Below are 23,704 nucleotides of genomic sequence, written 5' to 3'. Positions count from 1 at the left end.
ATGCACCCTGTGTTATATTTTGTTTTTCAAAATCAATAAATTGACATTTTTTGAAACCTGAGCCGAACCCTAAAATCAACACAAAGTGAACCCGAACCGAATCTGAACCCATGTGACAAGCGGTTCGACTAAAAAAATACCGTTCGTGAATCCATCCAGGTTTTTGCAAAATCAATGACATCATTGGTCAGTTTAGAGCAGGGGTGGGCAACATACGGCCCGCGGGCCGGATCCGGCCCGCGACGGGATTTTGAGCGGCCCGCGGACAGTTTCCGGTCTTACATGATAATGTGACCCGCGGCCACAGTCTGCCGCAATCCCCTATTACTTGCTTACTACGTCAAATTACAGTTGTAACGGACAGTAACGCACCCAATAGCAAAAAAAATCCCGCCGTTGTTACCATTGCACCATACGTCCATTGTTACGACATAACTACCAACCTTGTGTGTGTCCTACTTTAACGGTTTCCTTTGTTTCCACACGTATAGCCTAGTTCAGGGGTGGGGAACCTGCGGCCTTTTAGGGCACTAAGTGCGGCCTTCGATGGCAAAACACATTTTTAAGATGTTGATATAACCGACTGCACCAGGCGCTGAAAAAAAATAGACAGAAACGTATTTTTGATTTTATTGCAGATTATTTTTTGATTAGTTCCAGTGCAGCGGTTTTCAAACAAGACCCATGGTCCCATAGTGGTACATAAAGCGATTTCCATAGGACTACCAAAAACTCCAGGTTCAGCAATTTCTAGGTTAAATAAATCCTGAATGTTGTAGTGAAGATGAAAATGTAGTGAGGAATTTTAATTAGCTTGGACCGTAAGTCCTACAAACTACGAGGAAATAGCAAAACGACCATTCTGTAAGTCAAAAAGTTTGAACATCACTGTCCTTGGCCTGGGAAATAGTCTATGCGGCCTACACGAGTGTCGATAAATCGTTTGGTAGCCGTTATAAACAAAAAGGTTCCCCAACCCTGGTTAGGTGGTCAAAAATCCGTTTTAAATCACTGGATAAATACGCGATTAATGTATCGATTCAGGAATCCGGCCCGCCAAGTACTTCATTTTCCCATATCAGGCCCGCCGAATGGAGAAGTTGCCCGCCCCTGGTTTAGAGCCACTATGACATACATATATACATTTTAAATTTTGTTTGCAAATGCTTGCGTTCATAAACGTGAACTGATACATATATTTATATATATATAGAGAGAGAAATATATATATATATATAGTGTCTCTTGTCAAATAAAAAAAAATGACATGCGAAACTTTTGAATCGACTTCGGGGATTTCCCTGTTTGTTTTATGGTCCTGGTTGTGTGAAGAAGTTTCTGTGAAGTTCTTAGCAATATCTCGTGAAATCGTGAACAACAAAGGTTTTATATATGCCTTTGTATCTTAAATCAACTTATATCTTGCAGGCATAGTAGTTTCAAGTACTTATCTCCGAGAAAATATTTGATTACACAAACCACCAAAGCAGAAAACTATGAGACCAACAAAAGAGGAACAAAGGCAACACAAAGACAGGATTATAGATTACCTTAACTTGTGAGTGGTTAAGTTAATTTGTATGTGCTTTTGTTGTATTAAACTTGTTTCTATAAAATCCAGTGACAGAAAGGGTCCAAAGCGACATTGCAACAAAACAATATCTTCTGGGCATGAAAGCTTTCCAGTTCACGATTGCATTCTTGGTGCTTCTTCTGACTATTTCAGGACTATGTTCAGTGTTGAGGTAAGTTATTAATGGATTTATGATTTTAACGTTGTCATAGCAATCCTGAACTAAAAACTTGTTTTTCAAAAATTGTTATGTTATGGCAGGGGTGGGCAACCTTTGTCACTGTGGGGCCAAACACAATTGCTATGATTGGATCGCGGGCTGCACCTTTATATAACACAAGGTGATTTTACTTCACTGCATACCAGAAATGCCTTACTACAAGAAAAATTCGCATTTTAATCTAGTCGCATATTGTCAGGTCAAAGAAAAACAGCACAGGGCACACTAATCTGCTCAAAAAAATGCAATAGTTGGGCTTGTTTGCCAATCCAAGTGTCTCTGCGGGCCGCACAACTTTAATCAAAGGGCTGCATGTTGCCCGCGGGCCGCAGGTTGCCCACCCCTGTGTTATAACATTAGTAAGCAAATACAGAACCACATTTTGTTCACCTAGGGAAGTGTAAATTTAAAATTAAGTGTGCCCATAATATTTCTAGATGAAAGAGAAATATGAAGAGGTGATAAATATGGACACGATTCCACCAAAAAGATTGGAAAATATTTTGGAATACATGTATTCTGGTGATATTGAGATTACAGATGAAAACATGTTTGAAGTGTTGGAGGACTCTGAATATACTCAAATGAAAGGTATTGTTGTTTAAACATTTTTTGTGAGGATGAATACCACTCTTAACCCTATTATAAATTGTACATTATTTTATGATGTCAAATGTTGTGTTTTGCCTAATAGCTCCATCAGGTACCCTAATAGGCCTCTAAAATGGGTGATATATATTGAATAAAATTTTGGATGTAATAGAATTGAAAAGTTTGCCTAATGTGCAATTGTTAGGGATCAACTGTTGTGTTTTACTCTCTCGCCTCGTAGGTTACCCCTTCAGTTTTAAATAATGATAAAACTTAAAAATAAGAATTAATTTCAGGCAGTTTAAAGACTAAAATATTTCGGGGTATAGATTGTTGTGTTTTGCCACCGGCAGGTATTCCACTAATTTTTAAATCATGTTTATTTATTCCTTTGTTTAACCTCGAACCACCAAAATGCTTATACATGTAAATACTAGGTGTTGTGAAACATAAGTTTCTGCTTGTCATGAAATGTTTGCAAATGTGGGCTTCAAAATAAATACCGTAATTTTCCAAGTATAGTGCACCCCCGTGCATAATACACACCCTAAAACTGCTTGTCGATGCTGGAAAAAAGCCTGTACCCATGTATAATACGCACCCAAATTTTTACTCATAAATCCGTAAACGTAAAATTATTTCAGAATTCTTTGAAACATCTTTTGAAACAACCGGATGTTATTCTGCCGGTCAGTATCACTGCGCATGCGCTCGCAAACTCGATAGCGAAAAGTGTTTAGGATTTGTGTAGGGTACATCGTGACAGCAAAGGAGATCTTACTGGTCGCGTTCAAGCGGGACCAATCTTAATACTTGCAAAGAACATTTTTATTTTTAAAACACAAATGAAGTTTAATAAGTTTTAGATTAAAATCAGAATAATTAAATTCAAACTTATATACAAAATTTTAGTTCGATCTGTTGCATATCGGCAATGATATCACCCCATTTACGTTGTCGCTAAATGGGCAGTGTGCAGTATTTGACAATAACACACCATCAAGGATTGCACCATCGCATCAATCGATGTGTCATCAATGGCTAAATGTGATGCGCAATTGACAACAAACAAGAAGAAAGGTGTGATTTCAAGTTTTATTGCGAGGCAGATTTTCTTCAAAAATTGTTGTACCCATGCATAATGCGCACCCTAGATTTTAGGACAATAAATTAATTAAATTTTGCGCATTATACACGGAAAATTACGGTAGTATATATAGTGAGTATACACCCTTTCAAAATACCAGTGTGATTGCAATGGCAATGTGTCATAATTCACCTTTCCCGTGAACATAATATATATACAACTAAATCAAGTCGCTTGTAGATTTGAAGCAATGTTTTATAATGAGTCTGCTAAAATCTTCATGGCATAGTACCATTGCATAGCAAGATTCCCTATTACTTGACATTGTTATTATCACATGACTCTTAAACATTGTTATTATCACGTGAAATAAATAAAGTGTTGAACAAGGAAATAAACTGGATTATATCTGAACTGCTTTGTCTGTCATTGTTACCTTGCTCCAATATAAAATGCACAAAAGATATGGTAAACAGACATTGATGTGGGATATCTATTTTGCAAACCTGCATGAATGTTGATTTTAAACATGTATTGTTGATACGTAAACATTTTATTTTTATTTTAGCTTTTTACATTATGCCATCAGTTGGTAAAGTACATTGCAAGTAATAACTGTTCTTTTTAATTTTTTTAGATCTAAAATTATTTTGCAATCAATTTATTTTACAAATCGTATCCGCTAAAAACTGTCTAAAACTGCGAGCTTGTGCTCTACGATACAGCCTAGATGATGTTTTGGAAAAATCAAACCAGTCAATTGCTGAAAACTTTGCAGCTGTTGTGAAACAAAAGAACTTTTTAGAGCTTGATCTGGAAGATCTCACTGTCATATTGAAATTGAGAAAAGATGTAAGTAAATTGTTTTTGTGGCTTTGCAAAAGTACAGTTATTATTTCTTGTTTTTTTTTGTAGAAATGCGAGGAATCAGTTTTTACAGGGGTTTTGCAATGGGTTAATCATAATCCTCACCAGCGTGAAAGTTTGTTTGTAAACCTCTTTTCCAAAATTGATTTTTCATCAATAAGTTGTAGCTTTCTGTCCAAAATTGCAAAAGAGGTAAGAAAACTTTTAAATGATGCATGACATATGATATATTTAGAATCAACCCAAAGGTAATATGTGTTTGATAGAATTTGATTCGAAGCAACTTGATTTGTGCCAATATGTTGGTTGATGCATTTGTATGTCGGACATATATGGGTGGTGAGTGTGCAATGTTGAAAGTTTCTTAAAATCAGCGGAAACTTAAAAAAAAAGATTTTTAGATTTTTGAAACCCTGGTAGGCAATGATCATGTAGTGCAATTTTCACTTCACTTAATAAAAAGATTTACTGCTAAAGCCACTCAAGACTTGTAGGTTTAGTCTAGGTGGTTGGCTATTTAACATATACATGTACATATGTTTTGCCCACTGGTTACCCACTAATCTCCAAAAGTTGTTTGCTTTTTCAACAAACACAATCAGTAACATCGAAGTGCCCATCCAAATCCATAGCTTTTTATTCACAGCTGCACCTGACCAATATAAGGCACTTTGTTTCTTTGTTCGGGTACTGTCTCAGTTGTTTTAATTGTTGTAAAAAACAAAAAAGCACACTTGCAGCAGTGCTTATTTAAAATTTAATGGCCTTTGTGCTGTTTTGTTTGCTGAGTTTCATTCTTTTTATTCTGGAGATTGAAATCAGAAACCTTTTTGTTGGTGATCAAAAAAACATTAAACAAAACTTTTAAAACATTTTTATTTCAATTCAAAAACAGTACTGTATGTTTCAGACACAGGCACAGAGTTCCTTGTGGTTGGAGGTTCACGCTTAGAGAACAAATGTGTTGTTTATGACATTAATGGTCAACAACCAAAACCGTTTCCAGTAAGTTACATGGAAGGTATACAGTCATAGTCTTTTTGCAAAAAGATGCATGTGTGTCTCATCATTTCATGCTTATTCTTCTTGCTACATTGTTAAAGTATAAAGCAAAAAAAATGCTTAATATTTGATGCCAAAAGTTTTTGCAAACTTTTTTTTATCTTATGCATAAACACAAATGTAAAATGTTTCACAGTAATTTCACTCAGGCATTGCATTACTTATACCACTTTATGCCAGGCATTATTGTTCAACTTGTGTTTAATAAAGAGTGTTGGGTGCACATAAATTGAATGGCTCATCATTCCACATGAACATAATTTTGTGAAAGACTCATAAGTGTTTTGTTGTAAAAAGGTGCTCTCATATATTGTGCCAAGCCTACATAAATATTATTTCTTGTATTTAATCCCTCAGAGACTGGTACTGGTGCTTGCTGAATCTTGTTTGAAAAACACAATTTTGATTGTATTTCCAATGTATAAATTGTGTCCAATGTGCTTCTCACTTCACAAAAACTTATGCCACACAAGTGAAGTAACCATTTTAGCCAATGTTTTTTGCTTTTTTCTCTTTAACAGAATTTAAACACTGTACGTATTGGTGCAACCTCAGTAAAGGTTGGAAAAAGGTTGTATGTTATTGGTGGAGTTGATGTCGATGAAATACATCACAAAAGTTATGAGGTTTTTGATTTAAATGAACGAACAAGATGGGAGACATGTTCTGATGTATTAGAACCACGTGGATATTGTGGATCAGGTGCTATTGCAGGTAAATTTTATGTTGTATCTCATTTTTGTGTGTGTGCACCTGTCATGCTATGATTATACACACCCTGCAAGTGGGTTAAAGTGGAAAATAATTTGTGAAACTCTATTACTATGGTTTAACTCAACCACACAAAAAACGATATGCCAAGCTTGGAAACAATATACATTAATTTAAAATATATATATAGATTGATCAAAACCACTACCAGAGAGCTAATATGAAGTGAAACACTGAAACATTTCAGTGCCAAACTTTAACAAGATTTGTTCACATCATAATTGTAAAACTAAAGAACCATGCATTCTCAAACCATGCCTACGAAACATATTATCCATGGTATATTTAGTCTTGTTGTATGTGGGTGATAATTTTTATTGAAAAGGGTGTGTGTTTCAGGACAGATTTATGTAACTGGGGGATTTCGAAATGTGTTTTTGTCAAGTTGTGAAAAACCTGACACTAAAACCAACAAGTGGACAAAGATTAAAAACATGTTACAGGCAAGGGGACATCATGGAACTGTTGTTTGTAATGGTAAAGCATCTTTGTAATTAAATTATTAATTTGAATGCATTTAAAAGAATAATTTGGTCCAGTTAAGATTTTCTGATTTTTTTCTCTATAAGTAACGACGTAGTTATTTATATAGTTTTGTATCTTCACCTACCGGACATTTCTCATCAATGAAAAACTGTACTTGTTTGGTAATTTTACAGTCTGTAAGTTAGACCAATTGTGATTTGCTCAAACATCTGCATGCATATGTGGTATTCCTGAAAGTTAATTGTCATCTTAAGTAAAGGCTCAAGTGTAAAACAACATGACAAATATGTGACCCTTTTAAATGATTGCCTTTTATATATTTAACAGATGTGCTTTATTGTATCGGCGGTGCAGATGCTAAATTTGACTTGGCTTCATGTGAATGTTATGATGTTAAAAGCGAACAATGGACGGAAATACCTTCTCTTAATGAAGGAAGGGGAAGTTTGGCAACCACTGTTTTAAATGGGGAAATATATGCATTAGGTTTGGTTTTTGTCATTGAAAGAATAATACTTTACCTGAAGGTGACATATATAGATTCCCTTTACCTGAAGGCGCCTCCCTTTACCTGAAGGCGCCTCCCTTTACCTGAAGGCGCCTCCCTTTACCTGAAGGTGACATATATAGATTTGTTTATTTTTTACTGTCCAATCTGTGTTTCCCACCTCCTGATCAAGGGAGATTAGTATTGTGTTAGAAAATATGTACCTTTTAGAAAATGTTGAAAGTATGTATCGATGTAGCCCCCAAGTCATGTCCTAAAGTATTTACCCCACCCTCCAATATAAGTCCCAGTCAAAAGTATCGGTGTAGATGCATTTTGTTTACCATCTACTTACCAGTTGTGTCCTCAACATTGTCGCTCTTTCAAATATCTTAAAGTCACGTTGCTATTTTTTAGCATTGTGAATATTTATCACAATTGTGCTGTTATAATTTGTTTCCTGCGGTAAAATTAACTCAACTTTACCACTTTAAACAGAACTATATGCTTTATGAGGCAGTACATATCAAACCATAGATAATAAAGTGATATTTTTTTAATTTCTACTTGTTCAAAAACACTGGTCTAAAATACTGGGTGTTTACAGTATGACCCAAATACCAAAACTTTTTCAATCCAACTTCCATGAATAATGTTTGTAGGGGGTGAAAGTGGAGAGCACATTTTGTCATCAGTTGAAAAATATAAACCAGGATCAGATCATTGGGAAAGAGTGGCATCACTGCACATTCCTCGACGCCATCTCTCTGCTTTCACAGTGGACAACAAAATCTATGTTGTTGGAGGGTAAGATGTATAGTTGCCTTAATCAGCTCATATTAGGAAAGCAAGTCAGCAGCTGCTTTCACATTCAAAACAACCAGCTTTAAAAAATATTAAAACTACTTTGCACTTTAACCCAGTGTTTCCCAACCTATGGATATTGACCCAAAGTTGGGTCGCCGGTTTTTGAGAGCATTTACTATTTTACTTCATTTTGTAGTGTTATTTTATTTTCCAAGGCTTTAAATTGTTGCCCAATAAATATTTCATGATAACTTGGTGTGATAATAGTGCATTCTGTTTGCGGGGTCATAAGTTGTGTGTTAGCTCACTGTTGAGTGTTGCCTGGCTGCTTTAAACTTTGGGCAAAATGGAAATGTTTAATATTTGTTGATTTTCCAAACTGGTGTAGTAATTTTTGAAAATCTTTCCTTAAGAAAAAAAAATACAATCAAAATATTAAGAATGCATCTCCATGGGTCACAAGAATCTTACAACAAAATTTAGGGAAGTATTTAAAATGCATCAAAAAATGTTGCCAAGCACTGCTCTAACCAAACAAGTTCAATAGACTTTTACTGTTTGCCTCTGAAGGCCTTTGGTAGTCAGTGGCTAAAAACTGTGGCCAAAGTGGATAAATAATGCATCATAGGCTGTACTACCCACTATAAATGGGTCACACTTTACAATGTTTGACGTGCATAAACTTTACTTAGATCATAAATCATAATAGATGCCATGGGGGTCACAATCGCACTTAAACCTCACCGTTGGTATACATTGTACAAATTGTGGTGTTTGTCTCCAAACTCCCACCAGTTACCCTGTTGGTTTCCTGAAATAGGTTTAACTTTATAAAGACTTTAATTAAAAGCAAAAAGGTTTGCAAACGGCAGAACAGAAATTTGGGAACGCTGAATACATATTCTTTCTCTCATGAACTACAGTCAGTGGTGGGATTCAGCCGGTTCGCATCAGTTCTAAGGAACCGTCTGGCAAAATTATGAGATTAGCCAACCGGTTAGCATTACTGGTTACTGTCAGTGAACTTTTTGTAACAGAATTAGCTGAAAACTATGATTTTTGTAATAAAACCGGCTGACAAAAAAATTTGAATCCCCCCACTGGCTACAGTGTACGTTAATTTGTAAGATGGCAAAAACCAAACAATAAAAAACAACTTAACTAAAAATGCAATACATTGCTTACTCCTACTATGTACAAAGTTTCTTGTTTAGACTTCTAAACAACAGGTTTTTAAAATTGAACACACAAGGTTTTTTGAAAAACGTTATTTGTTGTTTGTGTTGCATTAAATGTGACTAGATTGTGTTTCATAAAATAGGGCTGTAAACTTTTTTTTTTTCAACAAACATATATAAGTAAAGTTATGCTAATAATGTGCTGTTACTTTGTTTGCTAATGACTCTGAAGGTATATAGTGTATTTATTTTTTTGCAAATCTTTGTTTTTAGATATACTGATGATCATGGAAGCAGTAAATGTGTTGAAGTTTACAACCCCACTTCAGATTGTTGGACAACTTCATTTGAACTGGAAGAAAATGTGTACTGTGCCACTGTTATTGCACTGTAAATTAAACAAAGTAAAGCTGTGTTACCACTGTTATGTTTTTTACTGCTGCACCAATAATTTCTTTGTTTCTAGTTTGTTCTTCATATTTTATCTATTATTAATGTAATTCCCTTTTTTTAGTGTCGCTTTGCGTAGCGGTGTGGTAACTAGTTAGCCTACCAGGTAATAAAAGAACTGTTTTGAACGATCACATTATTTAGCAAAAAAAATTAAAACAAACTAGATTCTTTCGCAGAGGGTCCATAATATTCCCTCTTTCTATCAAATGCAATCCTGTCTTCCTTAGAAATATGATGCTTTTGGAAAAAAATCTTTATCCTCTGTTTTTTTTGCCATTTGGTGTTGTCTATGCTTGTTGGCCTTGTACGTCGCATCTTTCATGTATTTAAACATTAGTAAAGCTATGACGAATGGCTTTTCAGTCGCGTTTGGTTGGCCTACTATGCAATTGTATTACAACAATGTGCTTCCAACACTTTTTGTAAATGCAACAAAATATCACCAAATTGAGAAACTTTTTGGAGGAAAACTGGCATATTTTCTCAATCGTACAATTTTTCTTGTCACGATTTATGCCGCCATTCTGTATTTCACACCTCAAATCTGCAACAAAATTGTGAGAAAGTGCTCCTGTACTTATACATTGAGCTTTGTATTTTAAATTAACTGAAAGCACTGTAGCGCAAGTTAAAGAGACACATTGTTTGCATTGATAACCAGGAATACTACAGATAATATCGGTTTATTGCAAACTATATTGCATTGCCTCCCTAATTATATCCTATCATTAGTTTAATAAGAAAGTATTCAACTTATTTGTAAGCAAGAGTGAAACAGTTTGGAAGTCGCAAATTATGACACGCAGTTACATGCGCGTAAAATGGTGTGGCACGGAATATAGCGGGTGTCCTCTGGTCAAAATATCGCATTAGCAGATCAATAAAAACGTCTAAAAAAATAGTTTATCATCCCGGGGATGCACGAGAAAAATTTTCGAAGCATGTCCCCTGAAAAAGTATACGAACCGGTAACGCACTCCACGCAGAGCGGCACCAGGCCGCGGACCGGTGGTTGCCGACCACTGTCTTAACCAATTACCCCGAAAACTAGCAGTTTACCATCCGCTAGGCCAGTGTTTCTTAACCTTTTTAGAGCTCGTACCCTTGAAGCTTTTATAAAAGTATCTCATACCCCCTGTCTACAATGGCCGACAGAAGTAAATAAAATTGTAATAATAGGAATTAAACTCAGTGTATTTATAACTTACGTGTTGAACGCATGCATTAAAACAGTCTTATAAGGTTAACAATATTTACAGCACACTAACAATCAGTCAAAAGCATATAACATAGTAACTTAACACGCATTCTTCACAAATATGCGTAAATTATAGCGTATAATTTCACACTGCATTTCGTACCCCCTGCTTTGGTGCTTCGTACCCCCAAGGGGTACACGTACCCCTGGTTAGGAACCACTGCGCTAGGCTGTGATGTAGAAATGGTGTCTTGTTGTGATTGGGCTTGGTCTTGTGCGTGCAGGAATTTTAGTTCAGTTATAGCATCTCGGTGTTATGTACCACTCAATGCCACGTAGCTCACTATCACTTGATGCCAACGTCGCTGCATGTGCCGTTTCTATTCATTTCCTTCCATTGGGGCGCAGTAAAGCGTTTTATGTAAGACAAATCGCGGTACCATCCTGAAAAAACACAGACAGAAGTTGAACAAATTATCGTTTAATTAGACTTGTACAGGGGATATCATGCTGCAGCCAGCGCGTCACTGCGTAAATTGATTTGCGACAGATCGTCTTATTCCATGACACCGGAAAAAAGCAGACCAATGTCCACTACACAGTTATGTAGCGACGACGTCTAGGGTGAGGACTTTGCGTTTGGCGTGCAGGAGCGCTTACTGGCGCGGATTCGACTTCGATTCGGCTACGTCGCTCGTCTTGCTGCTCACGCGTCTTTTCGTTGCAAGATGGGCGCTAGGATAGGTAGCGGGCATTCGATGCCCTGTGGTACGCCAAACTGCATCTTTGGGATTTTAGCAGGCAGTCGCCGAGGTCCAAACGATGCTTCCACCGATGTGCAACGCTCAAACGAAGACCGGACATCGCGGAACTCGCCTCTTCGTTGGGCGTACTTGCGTCCTTGGTTGCGAAGTGTGCTTCGGTGCTGAGTCGTTCTGACCGTTAAGGCCGGGAAACAAACAGATGCCCGCTAGACGGTCGTGTGGAGAAGATGTCTAGTTGTGGTGAGGGCTTTGCTTCTTTTTCCGGCACTTTCTTTAGTGTCGGGAAGTTTTCTTCCCGTGAGCGAAAAAGCTCGCAGGTGTCCCGCATGTGTCCGAACTCTCGGCACACGAAGCATTGCGGCGGTTGATTATCATATTCAACCTGAAAGGCCAAGCCTCCGATTCGAATTTTCGGCCCAAATCGGCCTTAGCTTGAGTTCTTTCAGGAACACAAATCTTAAATAATTAGATATTTTGCTTTTTAATGCTTTTAAATGGTCTCAATTGTCAACCGTTTGACCGATTTTGGAACCAACTCTATCACCGTGAACAAAACAGAAACTTGTACATAAAATAAATATTTAAAGTTTAAACTGCGTCGGTTTCCCTTATGTGCATAAATATATTTTTAAAACACAACTGCAAGGCAACAAACTGAAAATCCACTAATATTTTTAGTGTAAGGTGTTGTCACCGGAATAATTAATCCAACCAACGCAAAAAGTGCAAAAAATAAGAATGCGTCTGAAGTAAACGTTAACTACAAACGCAGGCCCCAAAACAATATTGCAAGATGTTTTTTTTAAGCTTATTACTTTCTGGATGGATTTCTGGTTGTAAATTTGAGAACAATTGTGGTATTAAGCTTTTGAAATGATATTGTCCGCTACAAAACAAATAGCCTAATAGAGGTAAACTTAAGGATTTTGTACTTTTTAACGCATAAAAAGCAACTATAAAATGAAAAAACGTATGGTAAACCACAAATTAAGTAGAATAAGTCAAGTTCTTGGACTACATGGTCCATGTCTGGAAAAACATAGAGGGCATGCAATGGTAAGGTAGCGTTGGTTTCATGCCTAACTTCCATTCACAAGTTGCCGATATTTTGACGATTGTAAGAAAATGTTCCTCCACACAGCAATTCTCATTCATAAACTGATAAAATTTTATTCCATGTTTTGAGGCAGCAAGACACTCCTGGTATCGCTTTAAATCAAAAAATAATCTAACAAGTTGGAATGAAACATTCACGAAGTTTTCGGTGGACTTCGGACCACTCGTGTAAAACTTCGGACCACTCGTGACTTCGGACCACTCGTGTATGAAACGCCTTTTTGGCAAATCTGATTGCATCGTAGAGTTGACCGCGAGTAGTAGTATTGCTGGAAATTGCATCATATATCACACTGCTAAATTCTGAACAGTCCCTCACAGCTGGATCCGTTTCACACTTTTTACGAAGTATTTCGCGGTTTTCATGCCAAGCAGTTTCCAAGAAACTTTCTGCTTCTGGTGACCGTCCCAATTTTGTTAAGCAGTCAAATTTATTGGAAACAAAATGAATAAGATTTATCGATCCTTTATTTAAATGGATAACTTTGGGTTTCCATGATTTCTCAAGGTAAGTAAGAGCTTCTTCATATCTCTGCAGTCCGCACAGACTGACACCTTTCAACAAAAAAGCGTGATTTAAAAAGTAGTTGTTTTCTTCGTGCACGTGGTCATTCCTTTTTATCGATGTCAATGTTTCACTTACCAGAAGGGCATCTTTATAGTAACCCAATTCATTAAGGAATGTGTTGTAATCGACCAAAAAGTCATTATGTTGGTACGTGCTTAACATTCTAGGAAGTTCCTTTTTCAATTGGTTGTATGCAAGCATCAAATATTGAAGCGATTTTTCCTTGTTTCCAAGGGCCTTGTAGCACCTCCCCATGCCTGCATTGATTTCTATCATTGTCACAAGCCGCATTCCATCGCAATGGGCCTTCGATAACATTCCTGAGTATTCTAATGCTTCTTCGTATCTTTCCAACTGGAATAGGCATTGGTAACATTGTTGTAAGCATCTTCCACAGAAGTCAATTGAATCCCACTGACCGAGTCGTTTTAAGAGGTCTTTACTTGCTTCGAGACATCGTTCTATATCACCGCAGTTGAACAAGCATATCGAGTTTATTGCCTGCAATCTCTGGCGGTCCTTTCTATTTTCACTTCCGATCGAATCTTCACATTCTCTTACTAACTTTAATGCAAATCTGAATAGGTACATAGTATATGCAAACCATGTGGCTGTTACAGGCGTTTCTACAAAATCGATAATTTCTTCCGTTTTTCCGTTTTCATAACATTCAACAACATAGTCCTGAAGGGATGATGCAATGTTTAATCCATCTACAATTGCTCTGTTTCCTATATTGTTTATGAATTCTTCCATAGTTGAGGGCTGACCGAAATGCGTACGCTGATGTAGAATGTCATTGTGACCTGCAGTCTTACTGTACCACCTTAAACGCGTTTCATATGCAACTGCCAACGAAAATTGAAGTTTGCCATGCAAAGACTCATCCATAATTCCACGATCCCTCAATTCGTCAAGGATACCAAAACAGTTGTACGTTTTACAGTTGTACAAATGACCCAGAGGTAAAAGGAAAAGCGAACAACTCCTCAACAGAACACGCTTAATGTCTAATTTCGGACGAGAATCTAATCCCAATAACTCGTATTGTTCAAAATCTTTTTCGATAGTTTCCTGTACCCGTTGGTTGAACTTAAAAATCTGATTTAGTTTTTCCTCAATTTTTAGATCGAACTCATTGGAAACAGCTGAATCGCCAAATACAAAACAAGTTGTGGTCAACATATCTGCTAAATGATATCCGTTTTTCAAATCCTCTTCAGTGTCCAAATACTTTACCATCTCACTGACAGGTTTGATAAGCTCAGTTGTCCATGGCTTCTTCTGTGTCTTTGTTTGTTTTCCCAATGGGTTCTTGCTAGATTGTGGAGCAAATCCATCGGGACAAATTCCACATGGAGTGTATGCGTCATAAAACCAATCTTCTTCTTTGTTTAAGGGATTGTTAAGACATGGAATTGCCAAGAATCTGAGCAAAGTTTCACCCAAACGAACAAGAATCATTTGAAAAACAGTTGCAAACCATTGGAAATACTTTAAAATAGTATTGTAGTTTATGTCATTTTGTATTCCTTGCTCCAATACAATAATGCTCTCGAAGTCAGAATAAGAAGTAACTTCTTTTTTCGCCAACGAACCCATTCCTACCAAAGCAAACTTAGACGGTGGCTCCCCCATAATGTTAACAGTGTGTGTGGCAATATAATTCATTAGGTTTTTATACGTTTCCGTAACATACTCTTGTATTGTCTTTACTTGTCCAACTCTTTGCTTCCGCACAATATTAAGCTCTTCACCTTTCAAGTCGTCAGAGATTGGTTTTAGCTCACTAAGTTTAGTTGTTGTGTTTTCACGAAGTACTTGAATTCGTACTTTGGTTTCTGTAACAGCTATTTTCACCAGCTCTGCATCTGGATTTGCAGCGTCAGCTAAATTCATGATATGCATGCACACGTCATCAAGATCTTTCCCAATGACATCTGTATTGTCAGGGTGTCTTAACACAGCTGATGTCATTAAAGCAACACTCTGAATGAGACTAATCTTATCTGGACTTTTCTCTTTGTACACAAGTCCCAACTGATGCAAAGTTTTTGTTGATTCCTTTGGGTTAATTTCTTCTCCATTTGAATAACATTGTTTTTTTAACACGTTTACCAAAACAGTTTCTTCCGCCATGGTCACGGTGTTTAGTTTTAATTATAAGAGCATGCGTATAAAGATTGAAAAATACAGACACACTTTTTACTTTTGTAAAACCACTCAATCTTGACTCTACAATCCTGCAACAATGAAACGTTAACACTAATATAAATGTTAACATATTTCAGTGCAGTATATTTATTTCTCATGTACTTTGTAAATGTAAAAGTATCGTGCTATCATCTACTTTGTTATTACAATTTTAAACGTGTCTGCCCACAAAGTCTTGATTTATTATGATGCTAGTAACACGAATGAGTTTGGCCTGTATGTCACCTATCACCGACCCAAGTCTACTGCACAATGTTGTGTTCATAAAGTTTGCATAACTAGCCTTTTGTCAACTACCTTTAGACACCCCTTACTGTGTAATTCGACCAACAAAGGTAGAGTTCTTGCCTGATGCGCTTTTAAAGTCGCCACAATTGAAACAAACGCTCACAAGCTTACGAAAGGTGACACCTATCATGTTCCCTAACTCTGTGCCATGCCGCCTTTACGGACGCTTTAATAACCGTGCTATACTGTCACTGAAATGATTGGTTAGAAAGTGTCGCTTTTGTGGTTTAAAACTAAAGAAATCGTATCGAGACAAGCACTCAGCAATAGAAGCAAAAGTTTTGTAACGCAAAACGTTTTGTAATCTCTTCACGCTTGAGTATCCGCTCACCTACAGAGTGAGAGGTCTGTACTGACCCAGTGGGTAGACAATTGAACACACTGCCGTTTATCTGACTCTAATAATTAAACTATCGCTACCTAAACAAACAACAAGACGCAAAGCTAAATTAACGTTCCCACATTATATTTCAATAAAGCATGCCACGAAAGCGCCTCTTGCGGCTAAACACGCAACACAAAAGTCACCGCGCCACGTATCAACTGTGAGACATCAATTCTAATGCGTACTCTAGTCACTAGTCACTAGTCACTTAAGGTAGCTCTTATGATAACTCTAGATGACTTTAGATAACTGATTTTAAGTCTAAAATACGTCTATATTTATAGCGTTCAGGTCATATCTCGTTATTACCGGCATAGTCGTAAAACGTACGCCCGAGAAGATTAACTGTGTTCTAAACCGTAATTATACTTTAAATCGCTTATAGAATTGTCAAGTGTAACATGGCTGGAAGCAGTTTAAGACATTGCTTCACGTTAACACGTAAGGGGACGATAAAACGATAGCCTTAAGCAGTAATTGACCGATGCATTAATAAGTAAAACAGGTTTCAACAGTTTTAACAGCCGGTCAAGCTTTTGTGTAGAAAAAGGCGAGTTATGAACGGGGTTGACCGTGATGATATGACACGACAATTACACGAATTAAAATGTTTTGAATTAAAAAGTCCAAAGTCCGATGTATTTTGAATTAAAAGTCCAAAGGCCGATACAGGTCTTTCTAAAGCTCGTTACAGTTGATCGCGGATCAATGCTTTGGTGTTGAGTTGCTTCGCTACGCGTCCCTATACAGCGGACTGTCCAACTTGTACACGCTGCCGTGCCAATTTTTGTTCAACAATTCCACCTAGTGCCAACGCTTGATTTAATAAATTCCTAGCAAACTTTTTTCAAACTTAACACTGCCTTTCTGGCAATTTTGTATTGGGAATTCATGTTCTATTACCTAAACAGCTTTCCGCCGCTTTTCAGAGGCAGTGACTTAAATTAATTGTTACGTATTACTGAGTTGGTTTAATTAATTGTTACGTATTTATATTGAGTTGGTTTAATAAAACGCATGGAACATGCGTTTTTTGTTCGGCATATAAGCCATTAATACTTGTAAAGACTGGCTGATTTCTACACGCTTAAGACTTGCTACGAATCTGTGGTCCCTTGGAAGGTTTACGAGTGATTGCCATCCCAGCTAAGTGCATAGACTAAAGCTTGAGTTAGTTATTGAAATTCGGTCACTCCTACAAATTCGTTCACTCGTGCAAAGTTCACTCGTGCAAATTTAGTTTGAAAAATGTCGCGTGGTACATTTGGATACCCTTGCAGTATACAGACTCACGCAAATGTGGTTATGGGTTCTGCTTTAAACAGTTGTTGAGAAAACCTGACGCCCTTATACCCTGGTGTTGATTTTACCTTTAATTTCCTGCTGACAAATTTTCGTCAGTGTGTTATAATTGAGTTCATAAACCTTGTTTGTCCTGACAAATTAAACGTTTTGTTTGTCCTGACAAATTAAACTTTTCCAACAAACACAATCAAACAATTCTATCACCAACAGTTAAAGTACATTTACAATTAAAACAGTGATTGTAAATAACCAACGGTTATTAGTAAGGAACGGCACTAAACAAAGTATAAAGGATGAGGGTTGAATAAACGTTTACAATACAAAAAGGCAAAACAGTATAGTGTTACAAGATTGTCTTCTCATAACGTGTAACATTATGTTCTTTTATAAAACAGAAATCGCGGTTTCTTTGTTAAAGTTCTCTTTTTGTGAAACGCAGCAACGCAAGCTTTCGAGTCACAATTCCTATGTCACGTATTACGCTTATTAACTGTATGAAACGATACAACATCTTATACAAGATATTTTTCGTACTTAGCAAGTTCCGGGGGCATACATGCCTGTGCATAGTGAAACATGGAGGGAGTGTGATGGAATGGAACAATTGGCCCGGACTTCAACCCACAAAGTTCAGACACCTTAAAGATTTTGACAAATTTTTCTTCCAGGTGACAATTCTCATACACAAACTGACAAAGTTTTATTCCATGTTTTACGGCAGCACGACATTCATCGTGACGTCGTAGCTGACGTAAGATGTCTATTAGTAACCATATAACACTTACGGACTTTTCGGTTGATTTGAGCTTACTGGAATGAAATAACGTATGAAACGACTTTTTGGCAAACACAATTGCATCAGTGGGTTGATTTAAAGAAAGGAAGTATGCAGAAATCTCACCATAGACAAAACTGCAGAACTCAGAATACTCTGTCCATGATAGCATTTCTAAATTCTCCTGGAGAAACAAATCCCTCTTGTTATGCCAAACAAATTTCAAGACACTTTCTGCTTCCGATGTCCGGGCTAATTTTATCAAACACTCAACTTTGCGTATAACATGGTTAAGATTGTGATCCATTTTCGTGGATTTACCGATAGTTTTACATTTCCATGATTTGTCAATATAAACAAGAGCTTCTTTATATGTTCTAAGGCCCAGGAGATTGTCACCTTTAGCCAGAAACGCTGCATACAAATTAAAGTCGGTTTCTTCATCTACATGCATTTTTCGTCTTTCAAATATTAATTCCTCATTTACCAAAAGGGCATCGTTGTGGCAACCCAAATCTGTAAGACAGTCACCGTAGTCAATCAACAGTTCTTCATATCTGTGGCTGCTTAACAATTTGCGAGGTTCTTTTTTTGCTTCGTTGTATGCAAGCTCCAAGTAATGCTGTGCCTTTTTAGGTTCATTAAGTCGAAAATAGCTCTTACCCACGCTTGCGTTGATTTCCGCCGTTGTTACAGTCTCCATATTATGAGAATGAAGTTTAGATAACATTCTTGTAAGTTCTAATGCTTCCTCGTGCTTTTCCAAGTACATTAAACTTCGGTAGCATTGCTTTATATAAAAACAACGGACGTCGAATAATTCAGGCGAATTTAGTCTTGGTATTTCGTCTCTACAAACTTTGATGCATTTTATGGCATCGCCACAATGAAGCAAACATACCACTTGCGATAAATGCAAAACACGCCAGTCTTCTGCATTGATAGTCTTGGGAGACTTCATGCATTCATCTATTAGGCCTAATGCAAATTTGTAGAGATACAACATTCTTGCCACCCATACTGCCATATATAGCGTTTCCTCAAAGTCAATTGTTTCTTTAGTTTCCTCTTCTTCGAGACATTTAACAACATATTTTTGGAGCGATGCTGAAATGTTCAATCCATCTACAACCGCCTTTTTTCCCATGTCTCCAGTAAGCTTCTCCATACCCGATGGTTGAATGAGTTGCATTGGTTGATGCAAAATGTCATTTTGGCCTAAAGTTTTGCTGTACCACCTTAAACGCATTTCACATGCAACTGCCAACGAAAATTGAAGTTTATCATGCAACGTCTTATTCATAATACCACGATCCATCAGTTCTTTAAGGATTTTTGAACAAGTAAAGGCGTTACATTTATGCAGACTCCCCAAAGCAAAAATGAAAAGCGAACAACTCCTCAGTGCCACACGTTTTACATCTACTCTATCAACTAAACCATTGGCTCCTACTTGGAATAGTTCAAAATCTTGCCCGATATTCAGTTCTACTCTTTGGTTGAACTTAGTTATCTCTTTTAGCTTTTGTTTAATTTGGGAATCAAACTCCTCCGAAACAGCAGAATCGCCGAATACAAAACAAGTTGTGGTCAACATATCTGCTGATATCCGTTTTTCAAATCCTCTTCCGTTTCCAAGTACTTTACCATCTCACTGACTGGTTTAATAAGCTCAGTTGTCCAAGGCTTGTTCTGTGTCTTTGTTTGTCTTCCCAATGGATTTTTACTAGCTTGTGGAGCAAATCCATCAGGGCAAATTCCACATGGAGTGTATGCGTCATAAAACCAATTTTCTTCTTTGTTCGAGGGATTGTTGAGACATGGAATTGCCAAGAATCGCAGTAAAGTTTCGCCGACACGAACCAGTATCATTTGAAAAACTGTAGCAAACCATTGAAAATAATGCATAATGGTTTTGTAATCGGGATGTTTATGAATACCTTCTTGCAACACAATAATGCTCTCGAAGTCGGAATAAGGGGTGACTTCATTTTTGGCCAAGGAGCCCATTCCCATTAAAGCAAACTCACAAGGCGGTTTCCCCATTATTTCAACAGTACTTTCGGCAATATTACTCATTATTTCAATGTACTTGTCAGTAACATAGTCTTGTACTTCTCTTACTTGTTGAACTCTCCGTCTTCGTATTTTATCAAGCTCATCGCGTTTTACGTCGTCAGACATCGGCTTTAGGTCGGTAAGCTTATCTGTTGTGTTTTCTCGAAGTATTTGAATTTCATCTTTGGTTTCGGTAACAGCTTTACTCACCAGCTCTACATCTGGATTCACAGCGTTAGCCAACGTCATGATATGCATGCACACTGCCACAAGGTTACTTGTATAGTGTTTTGAAATCGCCCATAACATTAACAACTTTAGACGTTCTATGACGTAACAATGCGTCTGATGGTTTCTAGCATCACGCCATGTTCTGACCTTGAGTAACCTGATGTTTTTGTGAGCTGTGGTGTGGTTTTGTAAAGGAGGTCATTCTATTTGGAAGAGAATACAGTAAACATCTCGAAAGTTCTTGGTGTGCCAAAGACAGCGTACAACACAAATAGCAACAGTAGGGATATCTGACCCGACTAGTTTGCGACAATTGGGGGCTCGTCCGGGATATAGTTTCAGTGTTGTTGTCTTACCGGTAGTGAACCAAGAAAGAGATGGAAAAGATTGTAGAAGTCGGAAAACAGCTGGGTTTGGCTGGCGCCGATTTAGCAAAGTTTATTAACGAGCAACAGGCGTTTGAACGAGAAGAGCGCCGTTTGGCTAGAGAAGCTGAAGTTAAGCGAATACAGGCTGAGGCCGAAGCTGAGGAGCGACGCCGCGCAGCCGAGGAAAGGAGAATACAGGCTGAGGCTGAAGCTGAAACAAGGCGTATCGAGGCAGAGGCCCAAGACAGAGCGCACCAGTTGGAGTAGAAGCGTTTGGAGTTGCAAATGGCAGAAATCGGCGGAGCACAACGCGAAGCTACAGCGGGCAAAGCGAAAGCACCGAAGTTGCCTGCGTTCGTAGATGGCAAAGATGAACTGGACAGTTATCTGTTGCGTTTTGAGCGTTTTGCTGTTACTTGCAAATGGGAGAGGTCCGAATGGGCAAGCGCGCTCAGTGCCTTGCTAACGGGTCGAGCATTGGATGTCTACTCAAGGCTCTCTGATGATGACGCAGTCGATTATGACCAACTCAAGCAGGCGCTACTCAACAGGTACGACTTGAATGAGGAAGGATATCGATGTAAATTTCGAAAGTCAAAACCGGAAAAAGGAGAAAGTCCTTCTCAGTTCGCAGTGCGGCTGCAAAACTATCTGCAGAAGTGGGTAAAGTCGTCAGGATTTTCGTTTGAATGGAAAGATGTAAGTTCGCTGCTGGTGAAGGAGCAATTCCTTAAGTCTTGCCCGAAGGAGCTGTCCACTTATCTAAAGGAACAGGCGCCGAAAACGTTAGACGGTTTGACCAGTATTGCTGAGCAGTTTTTGGCAGCACACAATCGAGAGATGGCCCACGACATGTGTCCTGACGCACGAGAGTTTTGTGCTGTTTGCAAGCAAACAGGCCATGCTACTAAGAGTTGTCACAAGCGTAAATTTGATGCTAGAGTGCCTAGAAAATGTTTTCTGTGTGACAAAGTGGGACACATCGCGAAAGATTGCTATTCGCGTGCGTTGCCGCCGGTAAGGATGTCCAGCGCGGCAGCATGTTCGATGGAGGGAGTCCAGGAGTCCAATCTGCCATTACGTGAAGGCGTGGTAAACAACCAGACGGTCACTGTGTTAAGAGACACAGGTTGCACGGGCGTTCTGGTTGACAGGAAATTCGTCCATGATGATCAAGTCTCGGATAGGCCAGGTTTTCTTAGTTTGGCCGACGGTTCTGTCGTATCAGCTGAGGTGGCCAACATGGAAGTGAATACTCCATATTTTACGGGAGAGGTCGAAGCGTTATGTTTGAATAACCCGTCGCATGATTTGGTTATTGGAAATATTGGTGGAGTCCGACCAGCGGAAGATCCAGATCCACTGTGGAGGAAAGCTAACGCAGCTTTGACGCGGTTTCAAAAGAAGACGTCGAAGATCAAGGCAAAATATCGGGTAGTACCGCCAAACGAGGGATGGCCATTGAAAAATCAAGCGGAGTTCAAAAAGGTCCAAGATGCAACCGTTGAAGCGGTTACATGAGTTGGCCTAATTAAATACGTGTTTTGCCTGACGTTGTGTTTTCATGTTCGTTCTTTATAGTGTCAATTTGTGTGTTTTATGATGTCGAAATTCTAGTATTTCGCTTTAAAAAGGGGGTATTGCCACAAATTTACTTGTATAGTGTTTTGAAATCGCCCATAACATTAACAACTTTAGACGTTCTATGACGTAACAATGCGTCTGATGGTTTCTAGCATCACGCCATGTTCTGACCTTGAGTAACCTGATGTTTTTGTGAGCTGTGGTGTGGTTTTGTAAAGGAGGTCATTCTATTTGGAAGAGAATACAGTAAACATCTCGAAAGTTCTTGGTGTGCCAAAGACAGCGTACAACACAAATAGCAACAGTAGGGATATCTGACCCGACTAGTTTGCGACACACACGTTATCAAGATCTTTTCTTATGTCATCTGCGTTGTCGGGCTGCCTTAACACAGCTGATGTCATCAAAGCAACACTCTGAATGAGACTGATCTTATCTGGACTTTTCTGTTTGTACACAAGTCCCAACTGATGTAAAGTTTTTGCTGATTCCTTTGGGTTAATTTCTTCTCCATTTGAATAGCATTGTTTCCTTAACAAATCTGCTATATCAGTTTCTCTCGCCATGGTAACTGTGTCAACTTTCAAACAGCAAGCATAGAAAGATTAAAAAATACAGACTGACATGTCGCTTTAGTGTTTAACAATTCTTAACATTACAATCCTATACACATCCAATACCAAATCTTTAAAAGAAATTAGAATTTTATATAGTAGAGTTTGTTTCCCTGCTATTTACTTAACTGTTATTGCAAATTTATAGACAACTATCCCACACAATCCTTATTTGTTATAATGCGACTGACGTAATTAAGTTCGGTCATCTTATCACAAACTCAAACCTTATTGTACAATGCAGTTTTTGTATGCTTTGGTCAACCAGCCTTACGTGTCAACTGTCTTTAGAAGACTGCCTGTGTAATTCGTCCAACAAAGGTAGAGTCCTCACCTAATACAATCGCTTTGCCCTTTCCTATACCTTTAAACCATCGCTGACAAGCTTTCAAAAGGCGACGCATATATTGTTTCGTACATCCTCCCCAAACAATACCGATGCTGTGTGTTAAAATACCGCAATGTTTAAAAACGTTTGTTTGAAAGCGTCACATCGCTTCTGTTGTTTAAAACTAACCTGGCAGATCTGCTCATGTGACTGACACATTATGTACCACGACAAAAGTTTTCGGCTAAGTGATTTGCAAAATATGTTCAATTAAAGCCAATATTTATTTTCAAATGCACACAACGCTTGCGCCACACTAGAACTAG

The 23,704-nt window shown here is 38.0% G+C and overlaps 1 protein-coding gene and 2 pseudogenes across 1 annotated transcript; 2 read left to right on the top strand and 1 right to left on the bottom strand.

The window, feature by feature from the left end:
* Window positions 1-1,394: 1,394 nt before the first annotated feature.
* LOC145239495 (kelch-like protein 25) lies at window positions 1,395-10,164 on the top strand. The gene is made up of 12 exons (XM_080102823.1): window positions 1,395-1,558; window positions 1,622-1,745; window positions 2,231-2,384; window positions 4,109-4,323; window positions 4,387-4,530; window positions 4,605-4,677; window positions 5,249-5,343; window positions 5,922-6,114; window positions 6,511-6,648; window positions 6,985-7,143; window positions 7,807-7,951; window positions 9,403-10,164. Exons 1-12 carry the CDS (start codon window positions 1,497-1,499, stop codon window positions 9,521-9,523), a joined length of 1,623 nt encoding a protein of 540 aa, XP_079958949.1. The 5' UTR covers window positions 1,395-1,496; the 3' UTR covers window positions 9,524-10,164.
* A 7,436-nt stretch (window positions 10,165-17,600) lies between these two features.
* Window positions 17,601-23,112, bottom strand: LOC145237767 (uncharacterized; annotated as a pseudogene).
* Window positions 20,537-22,612, top strand: LOC145239287 (uncharacterized; annotated as a pseudogene).
* Window positions 23,113-23,704: the final 592 nt, after the last annotated feature.

The sequence above is a fragment of the Phallusia mammillata genome, chromosome 7 (genome assembly GCF_965637545.1).
Source record: "Phallusia mammillata chromosome 7, kaPhaMamm4.hap1.1, whole genome shotgun sequence".
NCBI classification, from domain to species: domain Eukaryota; kingdom Metazoa; phylum Chordata; class Ascidiacea; order Phlebobranchia; family Ascidiidae; genus Phallusia; species Phallusia mammillata.
This window is presented reverse-complemented; position numbering and strand designations above follow the sequence as displayed.